Source organism: Leptinotarsa decemlineata, unplaced genomic scaffold (genome assembly GCF_025532065.1).
Source record: "Leptinotarsa decemlineata unplaced genomic scaffold, Ldec_3_MD MMD2_tig00026358_RagTag_RagTag, whole genome shotgun sequence".
Lineage (NCBI taxonomy): Eukaryota > Metazoa > Arthropoda > Insecta > Coleoptera > Chrysomelidae > Leptinotarsa > Leptinotarsa decemlineata.
The window spans coordinates 8614514-8634145 of record NW_027412703.1 but is presented as its reverse complement, the minus strand read 5'-3'; the positions used below and the strand labels follow the sequence as shown (position 1 = coordinate 8634145).

The 19632-nt window shown below is 33.6% G+C and overlaps 1 protein-coding gene across 1 annotated transcript; it reads left to right on the top strand.

Annotated features, from left to right (window-relative positions):
- The first annotated feature begins 12414 nt into the window (after positions 1-12414).
- Positions 12415-14946, top strand: LOC141486564 (uncharacterized). Its single transcript, XM_074184741.1, has 2 exons — positions 12415-13047; positions 14287-14946. Exons 1-2 carry the CDS (start codon positions 12685-12687, stop codon positions 14833-14835), a joined length of 912 nt encoding a protein of 303 aa, XP_074040842.1. The 5' UTR covers positions 12415-12684; the 3' UTR covers positions 14836-14946.
- Positions 14947-19632: the final 4686 nt, after the last annotated feature.

Below are 19632 nucleotides of genomic sequence, written 5' to 3'. Positions count from 1 at the left end.
GAATAAAGTTATCAGGGGACGCACCAAGACCCCTATACAGTCTTTGAACGTTACCTGGTCCAGTTGTAAATTTATTTTTTAATTTATTTGCTGCCTCAAAGATTTCACGTTCACTTATTGGTTCAGAAGTTACATCTAGAGATATATTGTGACTGGGACTAAGATCCACAATCTCTTCGTTGATTTCATTAGATTGGTATGCAATTTGAAAAAAATTACTGAACGCATTTACTATAGTTTCAGGATTATCATAAACTTCTTTCCCATATTTTATGATACTTGGAATTCCAGATGTATTATTTTTCCGATGAACAAATGTCCAAAAAATGTTTGGCTCAACTCTCAACTGATTTTGAGCATTTTCTAAATAATTTTGATATGCTTCTTTACTTTTTTGTTTAAAATTAAGTCTCAAACGTTTAAATTCCTCAAAAAATAGATTACTTCTAGTTTTTTTGTACTTATTGTGTACTTTGGCCTTTTGATCATCATCATCATGATTATCAAGCAGTGTATGAAGTTTATCATAGAAACTTTCGACAGCAAAATTGATTTCACGAATATCATCTAAGAAACTCCAATCAGTTAACAAGATGGCGTTATACAGTGTTGGAAAATCTGCCTTTCTGAAGTTATAAGCTCTTTGATTGTGATTTATGTCCATTTTGTTTTTTGTTTATGCACATTATTAATATCAACTATGAGAGCTGGGTGATAGGTATCCTCCTTAACTAATGGAATATATTCCCGTCTCAAAATAGAATCAACGTTTTCTATCACTAAATCTAATAATTTATTCTGACCATTCAATATATTGTTATATTGCTTGAAACCCAGGACTGCTAGGAAATCACGAATTATATAAGATCGTCTATCATCTGCATTTATTTCACAAAACTGAGGACAATTGAAGTCCCCCAAAATTACTATTTTATTGTTAAATGATGAAATAATATGATATTTTTTATCCATAAATACCCACTATGTGAATTTTGTCCGATTTCTATATCTTGTTTCATTCAGAATTCAAAAGAGGAGAGTCCGTAACAACATGAAAAGTTCATAAATTAACGTTATTCACCATTTATACTTCTATATAGATTTCTTAATGCATTTCTTTCAATTTTGACTTACTTTAAACAGACGGATTTATTTGAAACTTTGTACACTTATTAAGAATCGGTGACAATACAATAATTTCATAAGTTCATCTCGTTATCCTAATCAGTATCGCCAAGATTGAATAATTCCCTTATATAGTCTTTATATGAGAGCAAGAAAGACAAACACACTGTCTGTGCGTGCATATATATTTTATGAAATCATCTAAAAGAACAATTCGTTCAGGTCAGTCTCAACTCCCCACACTGTTGGTTAATGGACTGACACCTATCAGGAAACAACTACTCCCCTGGCTAATAGCACGGAGGGCGTTGGATTATATCCGACCGGTATCATTGCAGTATTCTTCACTGAAGTCATTCCTGCATATGTTGTTGACGATACAACTTCCGGAACCAATTTTCAATTATCGGAACACACTTGCAGACCGGTTTCGGTGTGTTTGGCCAATCGTCGGTGCAAGGCAATGTCTAATCATCAACATAAAGTCGAAAATTTCCGATAATTGAAAGTCATATTGTGGAATTGGCCGCGGTGGTAGTGCGCCCGACTCACGATCGGAAGACCGTGGGTTCGATTCCTGCCTCGACTAGATAATTTTCTGGAGAGAATTTATCTGGTTGAAGCTGGGATGATTCTGCAACCGTGTTAGGAATCACACGTTGAAAGTTGAGACCTCGTTAGTCCTTATCTCTCACAACTTCTGAGAGTTGAGAGTCAGCGACAGCTGATTAACGGAAAAACAGATTTCAACCATATTAAACAGATATTTTTCAGAGTATCATTCCTCGAACTAAGCTGGAGCAGACAACAAACAACAGGTTTGTCTTCGCCCCATCTGCCTGTGAACGAGGTAACCAACTGCATATCCGAAATTTGCCCAATTGCATAAGGAAAAACAACTTTTCACATACAGTCAGTGGGATATAATTCAACGCCTTTCGTGGTATTAGCCAGGGGAGTAGTTGTTTTCTGATAGGTGTCAGTCCATTGACCTACAGTGTAGGGACTTGAGACTGGCCTGAATGAATTGTTCTTTTAGATGATTTGATTAATTGCCAGTCTTCAAATATGCGCACTGACTATATTTGATAAATATATATTTTATATCGAAATAGCAAGCCAAACCTAAATAGTAAAATGAATATTAGTTCGAAAAACTAAAAAACAAGATTTGATACCAACACACCCAAAAAAATGAAAAAATTCGAAAGTATGGCTTGATGTAACTAATGACTTTTAATAAGTCTGAAATCAGAATGAATCTATTCACACAAAAACTAATTTTGTTGTAAAAAAGCGTGGGGTGCTAAATATTCATCGTTATGAATACTTATTGAAAGTTATCAGTTAAATTAAGGCACAACCTTAAATTAGTTTCGAATTATTTTCAATTTTTCAATTTGTGTTGTTATTAAAGCATGTATTTTTAGTTTTTTCAACTATTATTCATTACTAACATTGATAATGCCATTATCATATATAACTCATTTTTATGCATATATTCTATATAACTATGATACCATTTTTGATGATTCTCAATTGATGTTTACTGAAAAGTTCAAGAATAATTTTGTAATAATTTCAATGATCCGTCGTTTTTCAAAATGGCAGGAGTCCATCCTTCCATATATTCATATTTTTCAATAAAGAAAAAACCAGAAATAAATCCATTTTATTTCCCGAAACGGGATAATCTGTCAGAGGATAACTTTTATTACATTAAGAGTTTTATTGCCATTTATATTTTATATCTTTTGTACTCTGCATAAGTTTATCGTTATTTCGTAAATTGTAATTGAGCTTTTTTATTGCCGGAGATGATATATTTCTAAATTCATTCTTCATTTAGAGGGTAATCTAAAATTTTCCTTTACACTTTATATTGCTGATATAAACCCCATCATAAAAATGAGGGATCTCCATTACGACATTGGATGGAATTTAAAATATCCACAAATCAAGTTTACTGGTCAATATTCAATATTGAGAATGGGAGCATTAAATAAGAAATCACAGTTTGAAAATGCTGAAAGCATTCATATACAGGATAGTACATGTACATGTACAAACAAAGTTTCAATTTCAGTTACACCAAGATATCAAAATTTGAAGAATAAAGCTGTGAGAGGTTTCTATAAGAATAGAAACCGTCTATTCTATAAAAAATTACAGTTATTTGATGGCATGACAAAGTATTATCTTCAATGGTGAACTCATTTAGGATGACAATTCGTGAAATCAGAAGTGTTCGCAAAGTTTCCATGTCAGCCGAATTCAACAAATGAAAATGTTTGTGAACTGCTGTCGAAACGAATGCGTGTTTGAGCAACTGAAATTCAACTTCGACAAAAAAGTAATGACAGTGGTGAATATGCACTGATTTCCATTCGGCATTTATATTTTGAATTCTACAGTTTATGGGATTCATATATTACGATGAACGTAGTGAAATTCAACTCTTTCATTTCATTTTATTACACAGTGCATTCCATTTGAAACGAGCCACCCTGAATAACTTTTGGTACAATGATTCAAAAAAACACGTCAACCATCGTATATAGGGGACACATTTTGTTTTGCATTATCGAATGTTCCATGATGAGCAGATTTCAAGTGGAATACAGTATGGTCTGAATTTTACGGAAGCGTAGGAAGGCCAAAGATTATTTGTTTATTTGATCCACCATAATTTCGACTTTAAAGTCGAAATTTCGAATTTTATCTCCTAATTTCGACTTTCATTTCGTAATTTCGACTTTCATCTCGAAATTTCGACTTTTATCGCTTAATTTCGACTTTCATCTCGTAATTCCGACTTTTATCTCGTAATTTCAACTTTTATCTCGTAATTTCGACTTTTATCTCGTAATTTAGAATTTTGTCTCATAATTTGAATCTTCCAAAAGCATAGAAAGGCCAAAGATTATTTGTTTATTCGATCCACCATAATTTCGACTTTAAAGTCGAAATTCCGACTTTTATCTCGTAATTTCGACTTCCATCTCCTAATTTCGACTTTTATCTCGTAAGTTTGACTTTTATTTCGTAATTTCGACTTTCGCCTCAAAATTTCGACTTTTATCTCGTAATTTCGACTTTTATCACATAATTTCGATTTTTATCTCGTAATTTCGACTTTTATCTCGTAATTTCGAATTTCATCTCGTAATTTGAATCTTACGGAAATATAGAAGGGTCAAAGATTATTTGTTCATTTTATTCACCATAATTTCGACTTTAAAGTCGAAATTTCGACTTTTATCTCGTAATTTCGACTTTTATTCCGTAATTTCGACTTTTCTCTCGAAATTTTGACTTTTATCTCGTAATTTCGACTTTTATCTCGTAATTTCGACTTTTATCTCTTAATTTCGACTTTTATCTCGTAATTTCGACTTTTGTCTTGTAATTTCGACTTTTATCTCGTAATTTCGAATTTTATCTCATGATTTCGACTTTTACCTCGTAATTTCGACTTTCATACTCGATACTTTTCTCAAATTACTCCGACAGTGCTCCAATCTTCTCATAGTGGTATGTTTTTTACGGAGAAATATGACAGAAACCGATTTTATTGAATATTCGAAGCCTACTCATTTTTTTATTGAACCTTCGGTAACCATTCTGGTCCAGTTAGTTTTTTTGCGCCATTAGATCTTTACGATTTTTCGAAACAAGGAGAGATACCCCAAAATATCTAAGAAATGAGCATTGTATCTCTTCGAAGAACATACCGACAGTATAATTTGGTTGCCATTGCAAACTGTGTTTCTACATGACGTTCAAGATATGAATGTGCAGAGTATTCTTTGGAAATGTTAATAACTTTCTACTAGAAATTTCGTCAGTTGTAGTGAAGAACTGAATTTTTGATAAGTTCTGATAATGAAGTAAGGATATTACTGATCAGATTGATTTACTACTTTCTCCAACACGTGCGGAAAACATTTACTTTTTCAAAAAGATACTGAATAATATCAATGCACAATTTTGATAATTATCAATCTAAAATTCATTTAAATAACACAATCAATTCACTTCTCAGGTTAACGTATAAAGCAATTTAGGCATAAGGATCTAGGAACCTTGTGTAATTATTTTTGTCAAAAAAATTGAACATGATTTCCAGAAATCTTCATCACAGGCAGACTGGGGATATGTACACTCCGACGAAAAATGTTTGAAAGCGAATTATGGATTATTGATGAGGTGATCTGTAACTCCATAAAAGGAAGGCATCGCATACAATATACTTGGTCTCCCTGCTGATGCAAAAGCATTTCTTGTTTTCCGTATTCTATGAATACTTCATTCAAAACATACTTGATCAAGATCACTCTGAAATAAAAATTAAAATTGAAATTTCATTAACAACTCATCTCTTACTTGTACTAATTGTATGAAACAAAATTTAACTAAAGTCTTGTCCGAAAATGATGCATCAAATAAATTGTCTTCTATTAGAGTTTGAAATAAATTCATCCAGTATTGTGCATTATGTTTACGTTATATAGACCACCAAGATTGTATCCTTTGATTGTGCATGCTTTTTCCACACAAAAAACATGGTCGATTTGTTGATTCAGTAAATGCTAAATGAAAGGTTTTTTGTATCCTCTCCATTACTTCATTTTCAGTGCCAATATCCTTCAATTACCTGGGAAAATTTGAATTCATGTGAAAAAATATGATTCGGCAGCTAAACGAACATCAGAGAGAGATCAATTTGTATTATTCAATTCTATTGTTTTGATCAAGACGCATGTGACGATGATATGATCTTCAAAATCACAAATTTCTTCAAGTGTGAAGATGAGAAATAATAAAAAGTGTGGTAAAATTTAATGAAATATCATTGTCACGAGCATCTTCAAAATTGTATATTCAACTGAAATATTTGTTCTTGTTCAGTTCGAAATGATTATTGTTGAAATCATTGATTGATTCAGAGTTAATGATTTTTTCTAACCTTAGGTCGCTTGAGGTTGATCCCACTCTCAACCACATATTGCTATTGAAATTTTAATCACACAACAATTTCACGAACCTCCTCACATCACCTCGTAGTGAATCATAATGCACTCAAGGAACCATATTCCTACTTTCGTTATGACTTTCACATCGAAATTTCGAGATAAAAGTCGAAATTACGAGATGAAAGTCGAAATTACGAGATAAAAGTCGAAAATACGAAATAAAAGTCGAAATTATCAGATAAAAGTCGAAATTATGGTGGATGAAATAAACAAATAATCTTTGGCCCTTCTACGCTTCCATAGAATTTCATAGTTTGGAAGCTAAAAATTATTTGAGTTGAAAACGAGCCACCCTGAATGAACTTCTGTACAATCTGTTACCTAGGTTTCATAGGTATTTTTGTGAAGTATACTTCAGAAACGTCTTATTTTACCTAGTTAAGTTTGAATTCAATATCCTTTTCATTTGTATTTGTACGATTCTACAATAACGACCACTTACCAGGTGAAGTCAAAATTGGTGTTTCTATTTTTGTGGATTCTTGAGAAGCAATGGTTTATACGCTTCGAGAATGAATTGTACTACCAGAATAGAAACAGTGCGAGATCTGTTGCCCGTATTTTCAATGATAATCATCCAGGAAGAAATGTTCAACACAAACACGTTTCGGATTAACTGAACATATTTTTGGAACTGGATCTATTAACAATAAAGACCATAACCATTCAGGAGTTGTCAAAGATGAAGCTAGTTGTATTTCAGTTTTAGGGGACGATGGACTAATGGAAAATTCGCAATCTCTTACTAAGTTATCTCGAAAATCAGGAATTAGTCGTACAAATGTTTTCAGGATCCTTCATAGGTACAAATTTCATCCATATAAGATCAGACTATTTATTGAATTGAACGAAGATGATTTCGATAGACGTATCGAGTTTTGTGAAAGTCTCACGAAAGGGATCAACTTGCATCAGAATTCGTTGTATGAAATTTGTTTTTCTTACATTTAGTTTGGATAGAGAGGTGAATCGGAAAAATTGTCGATAATGGAGTGATACGAATCCTCATTTATACCGTCAAGTTCATACCCAACGACCTCAAATACCGAATATTTGGGCAGGAATTTTAGGTAACCACATCGTAGGACATTTTTTATCGATGATAATTTGACTAGTGATGATATTCGGATATAATGAAGAATCGAATAAAACCGTGCATCAATAGGGCAATTGAGAAGGATATAAATTTATTCGAAAACAAAATATTTTTTCAGCAAGATGTTGCACCTCCTCATCATGCAGCTCCAGTTCGACAATTTTCAGATGATCATTTTTCTGGTCGCTGAATTGGTAGAATAGGTCCTACAGAATGGCCACCAAGGTCTTCGTATTTCACTCGTGTAGTTTTCTTTCTATGGGATCATTTGAAGTCTGATGTGTATGAGATAAAATCAACAACATTAGAAGATTTGAAAGAGAATATCATGAGGCATTGCAGAGAAATAACTCCAGAAATTCTCAACCATCTGAGGGCGGCAATGAAAGCTCATTTGTACCATTGTATGGAAGTTGGTGAAAACGTTTCTGAACATTTACTAGATGAACTTTTTTTCTTCTCGTTGTTCAATCATCAGATTCCAATCAATTAAAAAAACCTGATTTATTGCTTCCACATTCGTCTCTAGAACGAATATTTCTATTTTCCAGCATATCATTGTTTCAAAACTTATTCAGGGTGGCTCGTTTTCAACTCAAATAATTCCCCGAACCTCCATAATATTTATACCATATGTTTTATACTTTGTTGAGATCTGCTAATCATGGAGCATCTGATAATGCGGAACAATATTGGGTGATCTATTCAAAAAAAAAAATGGTGACATGTTCTGGGGGTGCGATACGGGAAGTAACATTAAATGTCAAAATGTGGCCCCCTTGTATACTATTGCTGACATGTTTTTTCATTTTTCCTGAAAATTATTGTACCAAAAGTTATTCAGGGTGGCTCGTTTTGAATGAAACGCATTGTATATTATTCCTGATTGATTCAAGTAACACTTCATGAAAGATTTACCTCAGGCGTGTTCATACTAAACGTCTGAGGAAAGTATTGTATAGCTTAACCCGTGTTGGATTTTCGTGGATTGTTCAGTGAAAATATTACAATAAATTATTAATTGAATACGATATGGATTTTCCTCAGGTATCGGTCGATTCCATCAAATTTCTGAAGAATTGTGTCGTTTGTCTGCTCCTAGGCTCATTTGTGCTGCATCAGAAGCGGGCTCCAATTTTTTCAATTCTCTTCTGAAGAATTGGATCTATATGTCTGTCTGTCAGGTCATCTGTCCGTTCGTAGTCTGCAAAAAGCTTCGTCGACGTTAATTATCAGAAGAAACGAAACTGAATTATAAAAATTTACCATGTATGTTTCTTTGTTCTATCTTGGTTCAATCTCCTGGAGACAATGGTATATTTCCAGCTCTCCTTCAAAACAATCTACAATCGAAACGTCGTGAACTAACGTGACTTGGAATCTCTACACTTTTTATTTTTTGTATTATTTTCTTCTCTTTTCATTCCTTCAATTTTTATTTATTCAATTATTATATTTTTACTTGTAGGTTATTTCACTATCATTTTATTTCAGGTTTATTGTTGCTTAATATAATTGTTATTTTCAACTATTCTTTTTTAATTATTCTTTTTTACTTGTTTCAGGGATTTCAAATCATTTTATATAGTAGACAATGGAAGTCCGAACTAGTGAAATTCATCACGAAACATTGTCAATTACCTTCAAACAAATCATTTTTAAGAATTATAATTTATTGATACATTTTGTCAATAACTAATAATCAGTTTTTATTGATATGCATATATTAGTGTAATAATTTATACTTTCAATTTCATAATAATTGCATTGTGTGGATACTGTAGTGATTTTTCTGTTTGTATCCCGAATATATAAATAAAAATAAATAATAACTCAATGGCAACCATTTTCAACATTTATTGGTAGTTTTAGGTTCAGTTCGATGTGCTTCAAATAGACGAAGAAATGACTTAGTGTTTCATAAAAAAAACTTTCTGGAAGCTTTTTGAGTCGCCCTGTATATTGTAGATACTGAAAAAAAACTTTAAACTATCCCACCTAACCTAGTGCTTCAATTTTTTTCTGACGAAAAACAGGAAAAGGTTATTATAATGGTTAAAACCCATCGTTTAGCCTTTATAATCGATGAAAAAAACTTTTTAGCCAAAACATCCCCACAGATAATATTTATCCAAACTATATATGAGAAATCTTTCATTCATACAAGCACTTTTGTAGAAACCTATAGCTTCAAAAGTAGTCCGACTCTGCCGCAATACCATCACTCCCAGAACTAAGTGTTTCTCAATAGTTTTATAGGGGTAACATAGTAGTTAAAATACGTTGAAATGCTTGCTACTGATGCCATTTTATTTTATAGAACGACGCAATTTTAAAATATAGCGATCCGGGATACTGAAATTAGATGAGTCGAAAATATGAAATACGGCACATATAGTGATATTTACAGCTGAAAAGTACATGAATATTATAACATTATATCATTTTGAATGAAGTGAGTTGAGTTTGCGACTAGAAAATTATTACGTCGACAGGGATTTTTGTATATTTAATAATTTTACAGAAAACATGTATACTTAAATGAGTGGCGCGCTTAAATTTTGCTAATAATAGGCTATATATTTGTCAATAAAATTTCATTTGCAGTAAAAATAGCAATCTTCAAAACACAAACAATGTCTTCAACAGTTTATGAGTGCAGAAGTGAAATTTGAAGATCGCTTCAACCTTTCTATTTGTTAGTTTCCAGTTGGTGAGATATCTATTATATTTTTCTAGTGTCCAATACAAAATCACTTCATGCGTCTTCAAGAAAATATTTTCAACACATTTTTATTTTATTGTTATTGTTTTCGGCTGTGTTATATTTTATAACGCCTACTTGGAACTACTAAAAAACTCTTATAAAATAGTCTTCTGATTATTTTATAAGTATCGCTTAAATATGTTGCAGAAGTGCAGTAAGGGAAGTCTTTACAAAACTACTCTTCAAGAGTTTTAGACAAATCTTATAGTTACTGCCAAAATGTTTATAAAACTGTTTGGTAGTGTTTATGAAAAGTCTTACAAAATATTGATAATAACTATAATATTATATAAAAAAGTGCCAATTTCCTATTTATAGCAGTTTTATAAACACATTGAAAACATTTCTGGGAGAAATTCAGTTTCATAATTTGTTTCTCTGAAACGTTTCCGCAACTATTATAAAATACGAAATTGCTAGTTGGGATTGTTGGTTCACAGATGGATCAAAAACAACTTTCGGTTCTGGTGCAGGTGTTTTCAGTGGCAGACCCAGGACAGAGATATCAACCTGCCGAAGAACCTTTGCGACTGTATTTCAAGCGGAAATTTACGCAATCGAATCATGTGCGGAGAGATTGGAAGAATCTAACCTCATACAACTGTCAATAAAAATATTATCGGACAGTCTTGCGGCGTTAAAAGTCCTTGGCTCCTACCGAGCAACATCCAAATTGGTAGAAAATTGCCAAAAACGACTCTCTTCGATAGAAAGACTCAACAAATTGTCGGTGGTCTGGATTCTAGGCCATACAGGCCAGGAAGACAATAAGACTGCTGAATCTCTTACAGAGGAGGGTGCTGCAAGTCGCTTCATCGGACCAGAACCTGTCATTGGCATCGCTTTAGGCTTTACCAAAAAAACAGCTGGAAATTCTGGCAGAATCTTTCAGGATTGACTCACTCTAAGGGGTTCATTCACACTTCCAAGCTTGATACCAAACAGTGGTTGGACTACAGTAGGGATGAACTATGATGTTTAAGAAGCCTCTTTACAGGTCACTGTCATCATATGCAAAGACTGGGACTGTCGGAAGACAGTGTGTGTTGCCTCTGTTTGGAATATGATGAAACAGCAGAATACATACTTCGTGCCTGCTCCGCTGGGAACGAAATCAGGTGTTTAGAGTTCGGTAGAGCCGTATTCTAACCATCTGACCTGAAAGACCACTCACCATACAAACTAATCGGCTTCGTTGAAAAGTTGGGTTCATTTGGTCGAGTGTGAATAGGGATGAACCACAATAAACCCGTGCAGGTTGCGGTGGAGGGTCGAATAGACCCACTCACCTAACATTCTCTGTTCTATGGAGTTTTACAAAAAATATCTAGTTGTACGTAATAATAATAACTTCGTGAGCTTCCTTTCTGAGGTTCCCTATGTCGAGTTTTACCAATATTCGTGTGTGAGCGAAGAAATCTGGTGGAAACCATCACAACACGACTATTTTTGTTCTTGTGTGAACATAATGAAATGATTTCTGTTAGAGTATCTTTTCCAGAAGACAGATACTTCTGATATAATGTTTCCCTGTGTTCATTCTTGCCATTTCTCCCTAAATAATTCTGGTCCACGCGGTAAGTTGAAAGTGTTCACGGTAAGGTGCATATTTTGACATTCTCTTCCTTGCAATTGAATTTAACTAGAAATTCCAAATCATCAAGAGAACAAACTGAATACATGAAGATGATGAATGCAAACAATGAATGAAAAGTGAAAAAAGCAAAACCTATACTATAACAGTTTGAAAATAAATCAAAAACATATACAAGCTACGGGAATTTGAGCTGTGAGTGAATATAGGTTGTGAGGCTAGGTATAAAAATGAAGATTTTGAACAAGGATACGAAATATAACTTTGAGTATTGTTGTCGACGCAAATTTTTTAGGAATTGAGTTCATCAAAATAGCCCATAAATTGTTTTGTATATTCATAGGTACTTCATAAAAAAATGTTATTGTCATTGTAGAGATGAAGACATTTGAATGTGAATATTGTACTTAATGTCCATTTCAATGTAGAGTAAATCATGCCTACTGTGATTCAGATTTCACTCATAATTTCGGAGATAAAGCACAACCGAATACCTAATGATACTTTGATGCCTCTATCAGTAGATGCAGTTACTGCTCATACAGAACTCTGTTTCAAATATCATACTGGGGTTAATTTTGAAGAATATACAAATGAAATTTCATGGAACTCAACTTCATGTCACGATGTCGGATACTTATGCAAAATCTGTAGGTATATACTGAAACTGATGCATTCCATTGAGAAAAGTCATCTACTCAATTTCAAACCCAAATATCATAAGCCACTTTGATGGTCTGGAATATCAAAGAGAGAATGGGGATTTTCCCTCTTCTGTGGGTGAACAGAAATGCCCCGTTCCCACGGGGCGTGGCACGCTGGCGTGACTCACGCATTCGTGGAAGACGACCCGTCTGAACGATGTGTAGTGAGTTTGCCTCAGTAGCCTCCGGAAGCGTGGAGAGTCCACGACCGCTCACGCTCCATATCAAACGTGTTTGATTTTGAAGCTTGAACACGACAGTTGCCAACCAGATTTTGACGAGTCGAAACGTCTTTATTTAGTGGGTTGATTAGTAGAGGGTTTTTTTTTTAGTTGTGAGCGATTTATCTATAAGTGGGTAAAATGTCTGAGCCTAGAGTAGTAAAGTTACAGGACAACGAAACAATTAAGTTCATTGAATTGTATGCTAGTGAGAGAGTGCTGTATGATTCGACTTGCAAAGACTACAAGGACAGGGATTTAAGATTGGCCGCAGCGAAGAGAATTAGCGAAGCAATGGCGAATAATGGATTTGGACCGAAAGAGGTTATTACTAAATTTAAGAATCTTAGAAGTTCATACTGTCAAGAGCTGAAGAAAATAGCTGACACTGAAAGATCTGGAAGTGGAACTGACGATGTATATGTACCGAAGGTCATTTGGTTCGAGAACATGAATTCCTTCATCCGACCGTTTGTTCAACAACGGTCAACAAAATCGAATTTGGTAAGTAAAATTCAATAATTACTCAATTTTACGTCAACGTAATTTTTGTGCACTTCATTTAGCACGTCGTTGATATATTTATCTACGCTAACTTTAATCACCTAGCCAAAATATTATGAAATATACTATTAAGTATACCAATTTAATTAACATTTTAATTAATTGAACATATTTAGTAAGATTAAAATTTGTATAGACAAAAGTTTTCAAAAGTAATTTTATAAAATATTAGGAGTGGCATATTTGAACTGCAGTAATACTCCAGAATATATTTGAGTTTTAATGTAAATAATATTTTGGAATAGGTGTTATGTTAACAAATCCTTTACTTTTCAATAAACATGTATTTTCAGACTGTACACCTTTCTTATATAATGCATAGAGTATGTGGTTATTCAGTTGTTGTAGCATTAACTAGTCTATATTGCCAGGGCACAGCTCCCTCGTTGTTGAAGTAATCACGGAACTTGTCTCGAATCTGTTGTGCTTGTTGTTGTGGATTTCTGCTGTTATTTCGCGGAAGGTCCTGCAAGCTGGCAGTTGGGGTTTCACGCCAGGAGCCACGGATGATGCGATGGTTTTCATCTTCGTAGTCTATCAAACCACTGGAAACGTACGTGGGGTTTGTTTTCCGTAACCAATTGTGTAATGAACAACAGGCGAGGACTACATCATCTACCGACTCAATTTTCAATGATATTGGTTTTTCAAAAATTCTGAATTTACTAACAAGAATACCGAAAGTGTTTTCTATCACTCTTCGTGCCCTTGACAGTCGGTAGTTGTAGATTCTCTCCGCTTGGGTCATATTACGCCGACTATAGGGTTTCATCAAATATGTTTTTAAAGGAAATGCATCATCTCCTACAATGACAAAGTCTCTTGGCATATTTAAGCAATTCGTCTCCAAAGCTGCGTGTAATGAGCTATTTTGAAAAATGCCACCATCAGAACCTCTTCCTTTAGCACCCACGTCAAGATATAGAAAATTATAATTGGCGTCTGCTACCGCCAGTAGTACAATGCTGAAACTGTTCTTGTAGTTGTAAAAATCCGATCCACTGTGTGAAGGGGCTCGTATAATCACATGCTTTCCATCGAGACTTCCTGCACAACCAGGGAAATTCCAGCGCTCTCTGAAGTTATATTCAACGTTCTTCCACTCATCTTCAGTAGATGGTACCTGAAAAATATATAAAATAAATAAAATACAAAATATGTTGTAATTTTCTATTTCAGATGATGCCAGCGAATCCAACTAGTCCACACTCCGTTGGTGATGATCGGCAGGAACACTCTATCGACATCTGCAGCGAAAATACACCAAATACAGCAAGCCATTCCAAGAGTACTGTCACTCCAGATGCTATAAATACTACAGTGCAAAGTGAAAAAATGGAGGAGGCTCCAGCGACACCATATGGTAAACGGAAAACCCCATCTGAACCATCGCCATCACAGAGGAAGAAAATAGCTCAAGATCCCCAAATTAATTTCATGTGTAGTGCCATACAAAAATTGGATGACAGTTCAACTCGTGCTGCTCAAATTCCAAAAGAAGACTGCTATGACTATTTTGGAAAATATGTGGCATCTATGCTGCGGAACATAGGACCACCAACTGCAATGAGACTGCAAGACCAAATAACTCGTTTCGTAACACAAACAATGTGCCCACCACCAAATACCTGGAGCCGACCACCCTCATCCAATCAACTATCGAATGACAACACATCCCTTGGTGGCGCAAGTGACTATTCTAATGATTTCACATACGAACTTTTGTAATTAATAATAAGAACATGGTTGATGTTGAGTTGCTAACTAAATATTAACTTGAGTATGTAGGTTAATATAACTATTGTAATTATTAACATCAATTAAACTTACTTTTATGAATTCTTCGAGTTCTTTGATGATAGCCTTGCATGTTTCTGGTATAAATTTGCTCATTGTATTTTTTGGTACACGAAACAAATATTCCAAACTTTTGAAAGAGTCCCCAGTAGCTAAGTAGCGGAGCGTAACTTGGAGTTTTATTTTAGGACTCAGAGCTTGCCTCATGTTGGTGTCTGATTTTAAAATATGTTTAGTTACTCGTTCCAGGAGATAATCAAACTGTTCTTCAGACATTCGTAACAAGTTTTTAAAATCTTCATGGTGATTACTCCTTAGCTCGTGGTCAACCAAATTTTGAACCTCCGAACTTCTTTTCAGTATCCACTTCCTCACCCAATAACGTCTTTTCTTCCGTTTTTTATCTGTCCATGTAACTTTAATCTCTCACCTAAAATAGCACTGAAGGTTGAACACAAAACTGCACAACTTTCAACTAGGAGCTCGTTCATCGCGGTCGGCTTCGCAAGGAAAACTGAATCGTGAATGTGACTGTGTGTGAACTGTCCACGACACTCAGCTGGTTCGCTGCCTATCCCTACTCCAGTCGTGAGCCAAGACAGTGAGTACGAAAGAGTGGCACGATTTCGTATTTTTGCCCCGTGGGAACGCAGCTAAAGTGTTTGACTAATTTAGCTCAATATGTATCGTTTATTTAGCACAAGTTAATGCAGTTACAATATTAGTCTTAATCTGGGTTAAAAATTTGAATGTCACAATTAAAATTTTAAATTTAAAATCATGTACATTGAAACATATAAATAAAAACAGCACAATAAATAAAATAAAAAGAAGAAAAAAAAACTGTATTAGCAGGTTCCTATACTAAACACTTTGTAGGTCTAAAAGGTGCACTTTTAATTTTCTTTTAAATATATTTAGAGAGGTAGCATTCTTAATATCCTCCGGTATTTCGTTGAATGCTTGAACTCCTTTAATGAAAACTGTATTATTTGAATTGACATTACTAGTCTGACGTATATGAAAGTTATTGCGACTTCTTGTATTGTATTCATGATATTCAAAGTTATACTTTAATTTGTCACGTAGATATACAGGAACATCACCAGTTTTAATTTTGAAAATAAATATTAATGCTAAATAACGAAAGTAATTCTTTACTGATAACCATTTTGATGTATTCAACATTAATGTTATATGTGTTCTTCTATCACAAGATAATATTACTTTTATTCCTCTATTTCGAAGTTTCTGAAGTCTTCCAATTTCATTTTGGTTTAGTAAGTACAAGATGGTTCCACAATAAGTAAAATGAGGTAAAATCAAGCTATTATACAAAAGTAAAAGCAAAAGTAATAGAAAAGTTAAATATTCACACTTCGAGTGGAACATTTTTCGGAAAAAGCAATATGAAGACATATTCACAAGCAATAATTTCACGATTGAAATAACTTGAATCACTATGAATAAAAATAACACCATTTAATCATAAGTGGAGATATAAACAGTCAGCTATTTGTGTCAATCGAATAACAGATTACTCTCTACTGACCTGTTGGAGAGTTATAATTTGTACTGTAAAAATTTTGAGCCCACAAGGTCATTAACTAATATTGATGGTAATACTAGTAGATAAGAAATATTTGCAAATTGAGATATTTCGATGCCATTAGAAATATGAATGTCGCCGATCATTTTGTTACTATTTTGGGAATGGTTTCAAAAGAATAACCAAATGAGTCTAAATAAAAAATATATAAAAAACAGATGTAAAATCACTTGATTATACAAAAATTCATGATATCAAAAAAAATTATAAGGTTTGGGTCACCATCAGAAAAAAAACAAATAGGTAATATTGTATGGAACAGAAGAGAACAATTAAAAATACTTCGAGGTATAAAAAAATATATGAATGATGACATTGTTGAAGATGAAATAATCGTTGCAAATGATTTCGACAGTGTCTATGCGAGAAATGCAAAAATAACTGTTGACAACCATTCAGTTAGAAAATAAAAAACAATTGAACGACAATATACAAAAAATAAACATTTCGTTTCTTCCTGTATTAGATTCTGACGTCGTGGATGCGATTGTTTCATTTAAAATCACCAATTCTTTCGGAATGGACTGCAACTTCATAAAGGTCGTTGAAAAAATTACCCAATATATCGCCAAATCATTAGCCATATTTTATAAATAATTCTATACAATCTGGGGTTATTTCCGATTTTCCCAAAATTGGATTAGTGAGCCCTTCAAGAAAGTCGACCATTCTAAAATAAGTAATTTTCGACTCATAAAAACTCCCACCATTTTCGAGAAGGTATTTGAAAGGTGTGTTTATAATAAAATTTACTCATTTTCATTCAAATTCCAAATACTGTCAAAATTTATATCAGCATGGTTTATGCCAAGGCAAGTCGACTGAAAGTGCTCCATACAATTTCTTCGAATATATCTACGACTCGTTAGTTGAAAAGAGATATGTGGACGCACTTTATTTCAACTTATCGAAAGTATTTGTTATATTGACCTGAAGATAATCGAAAAAAAATTGTATTCTCTTGGTTTTCGTGGAAATTTCTTGTCATGGCTGATGTTATACATGCGCTTCAGAAAAATATCAATCGAAATTGAAGAGCATGAATATAAATATTATAAGAGGGATCTGTGAATTCCTCAGAGATCTAGTCTGGGTCCGCTAGTTTTTCTGTTATTTATAAACAATCTACCTGACCACTTCAGTTCAGATTCGTTAGCTCACTATGCATTGGTTCTGAAGACTCACAATAACAAATGAATGATTAAGAAGAGTAATTCTTAAATTGGCGTGAACAATTTTTTTCGATAGTGAATGCAGAGAAAACATTTTGTCTGCATTTCCATTCTACGTGAAGATTTGTGTCTGGTATTCAAATGATTGCCAGAAATAGTATTATCCATCTTTCTGAAGTTAAGAAATTCCTTGGAACGTATATGGATAGTGGAGCGAGTTGAGAAAATTGTATTGTTACCATAAGCAAGAAAAGTGAACAAAGGTTATTATGTTATATGGCAATTAAAAAAACTGTTTGTTACCAATCATCTCATCAATTTGAATTATGCATATAATCTTCTCCCACACTTCAAAGTACATCAACACATGGGAATGCTCCTGTAACTCGAAAAAATTATTTGTTTCCCAAAAAAGAATGATTCGACTCATTTTCATCCTGAAACTAGATGAATCGTGTCTAAACTATTTTTAAAACTTTAAAATTCCAACAATTCCATGTATAATGTTATTTATGCAACAGTATTGACATGTATCAAACAGTTTCTCAGTGTCATGATTACCCCACTAGGAATGGAGACCTCATCAGAATTCCTGCAACAGCTCATCTTTTTATGAGAAAAGGCCCCTCATATAGAGGTACATAGTTTTCAATCATCCTTCCGCAAACCTGAGAGATATACGGAAAAAACTCCTCTAAATCAAAATTGCAATGATATGATAAATGTTTTTGTGGTATCAAAAGAATTTCATGATTAGGAAAGAAAATGTGTTCACCTGTGTGTATGAATATAAGTTGAATGAATGCTTCTATGTGTATATGTAAAAATTTTTTGTAGATGATATTTCAATATTGTTGATTGATAATGTGTCTACCTCAATGTTTCTATATTATGCTGTACGCGATCTGAAAGTATTGAATGAGGATATTATCATCATTATTTTTATCATTATCAATTGAATTTGTGTATAGTTCCAAAATGACACTGTTTCCAAATTGACACTGTCAAAATAAAATCTATCCCAGATTCCAAATAATTATTTGGAATCTGGAAATATATTATAATATATTTATAGTAACTTCTGGTGCTGCAGATGATTCCCATGAAAGGATCATAATATATGAATATGGCTCAATATATTTCAGTTGATGGAAATCTTACCCTTTCTATACAAAAAAATACATTTTGTTGCGAATAATTCCTTGAACAAACGCTGAAAATATAAACCGATGACACTCAGCAAAAATTTGAGGCTACATTCTAATCGATTTATATAGGCCAACGAACATTTTTCAAATTTCCCATGCATTTCAATTTGAAATATGTTCCCAAAGGAAATGAGAAGTATAACATCAACGTGACAACAAGACAAATGTTACATTCTTCTCCCCAGGTACAAATTTATCACGACGTACATATCTGGATACAATATTTCTCGGGATGAGATTCAGAAAATCCTGTGAGATTTTCTATGTATGACAAATGGTTGGATACTTTTGGAATTGAAATGAAGTAAAGTATAACTGCTGATTTGTTTTGCCACAGAAGTGAAAATAGAAATTTTTCTCTTTATGAAAAATAAATGAAACTTTTATACGTTGAGTTCATTGAAATTGTTTTGAATCAGAAGTGATATGTCCTTACTAACTCAATCAGTGCCAGGAAACCTGCACTGTGCATATTCGTTGATCCACCACACCATACCCCCTAGAGTTGAGCGACCTGAGCATCCATCCCTTCTGACTACCAAGTGGTACTGGTACAATGAGCGAGATCAGAATTATTTGGTTCAAAGTCAACTTCTGGTGCTTTGACTCGCTGTTGGCTCTTACTATTTGTTTTCTTGACTCTACTATGTATAGTGTTCGCAAAAAGTTCCCCTGTACCTTACTGATGGAGGGTGAGTTATGAGACATTTTTTATATCTATTTGGGTTTGGAGATGAGT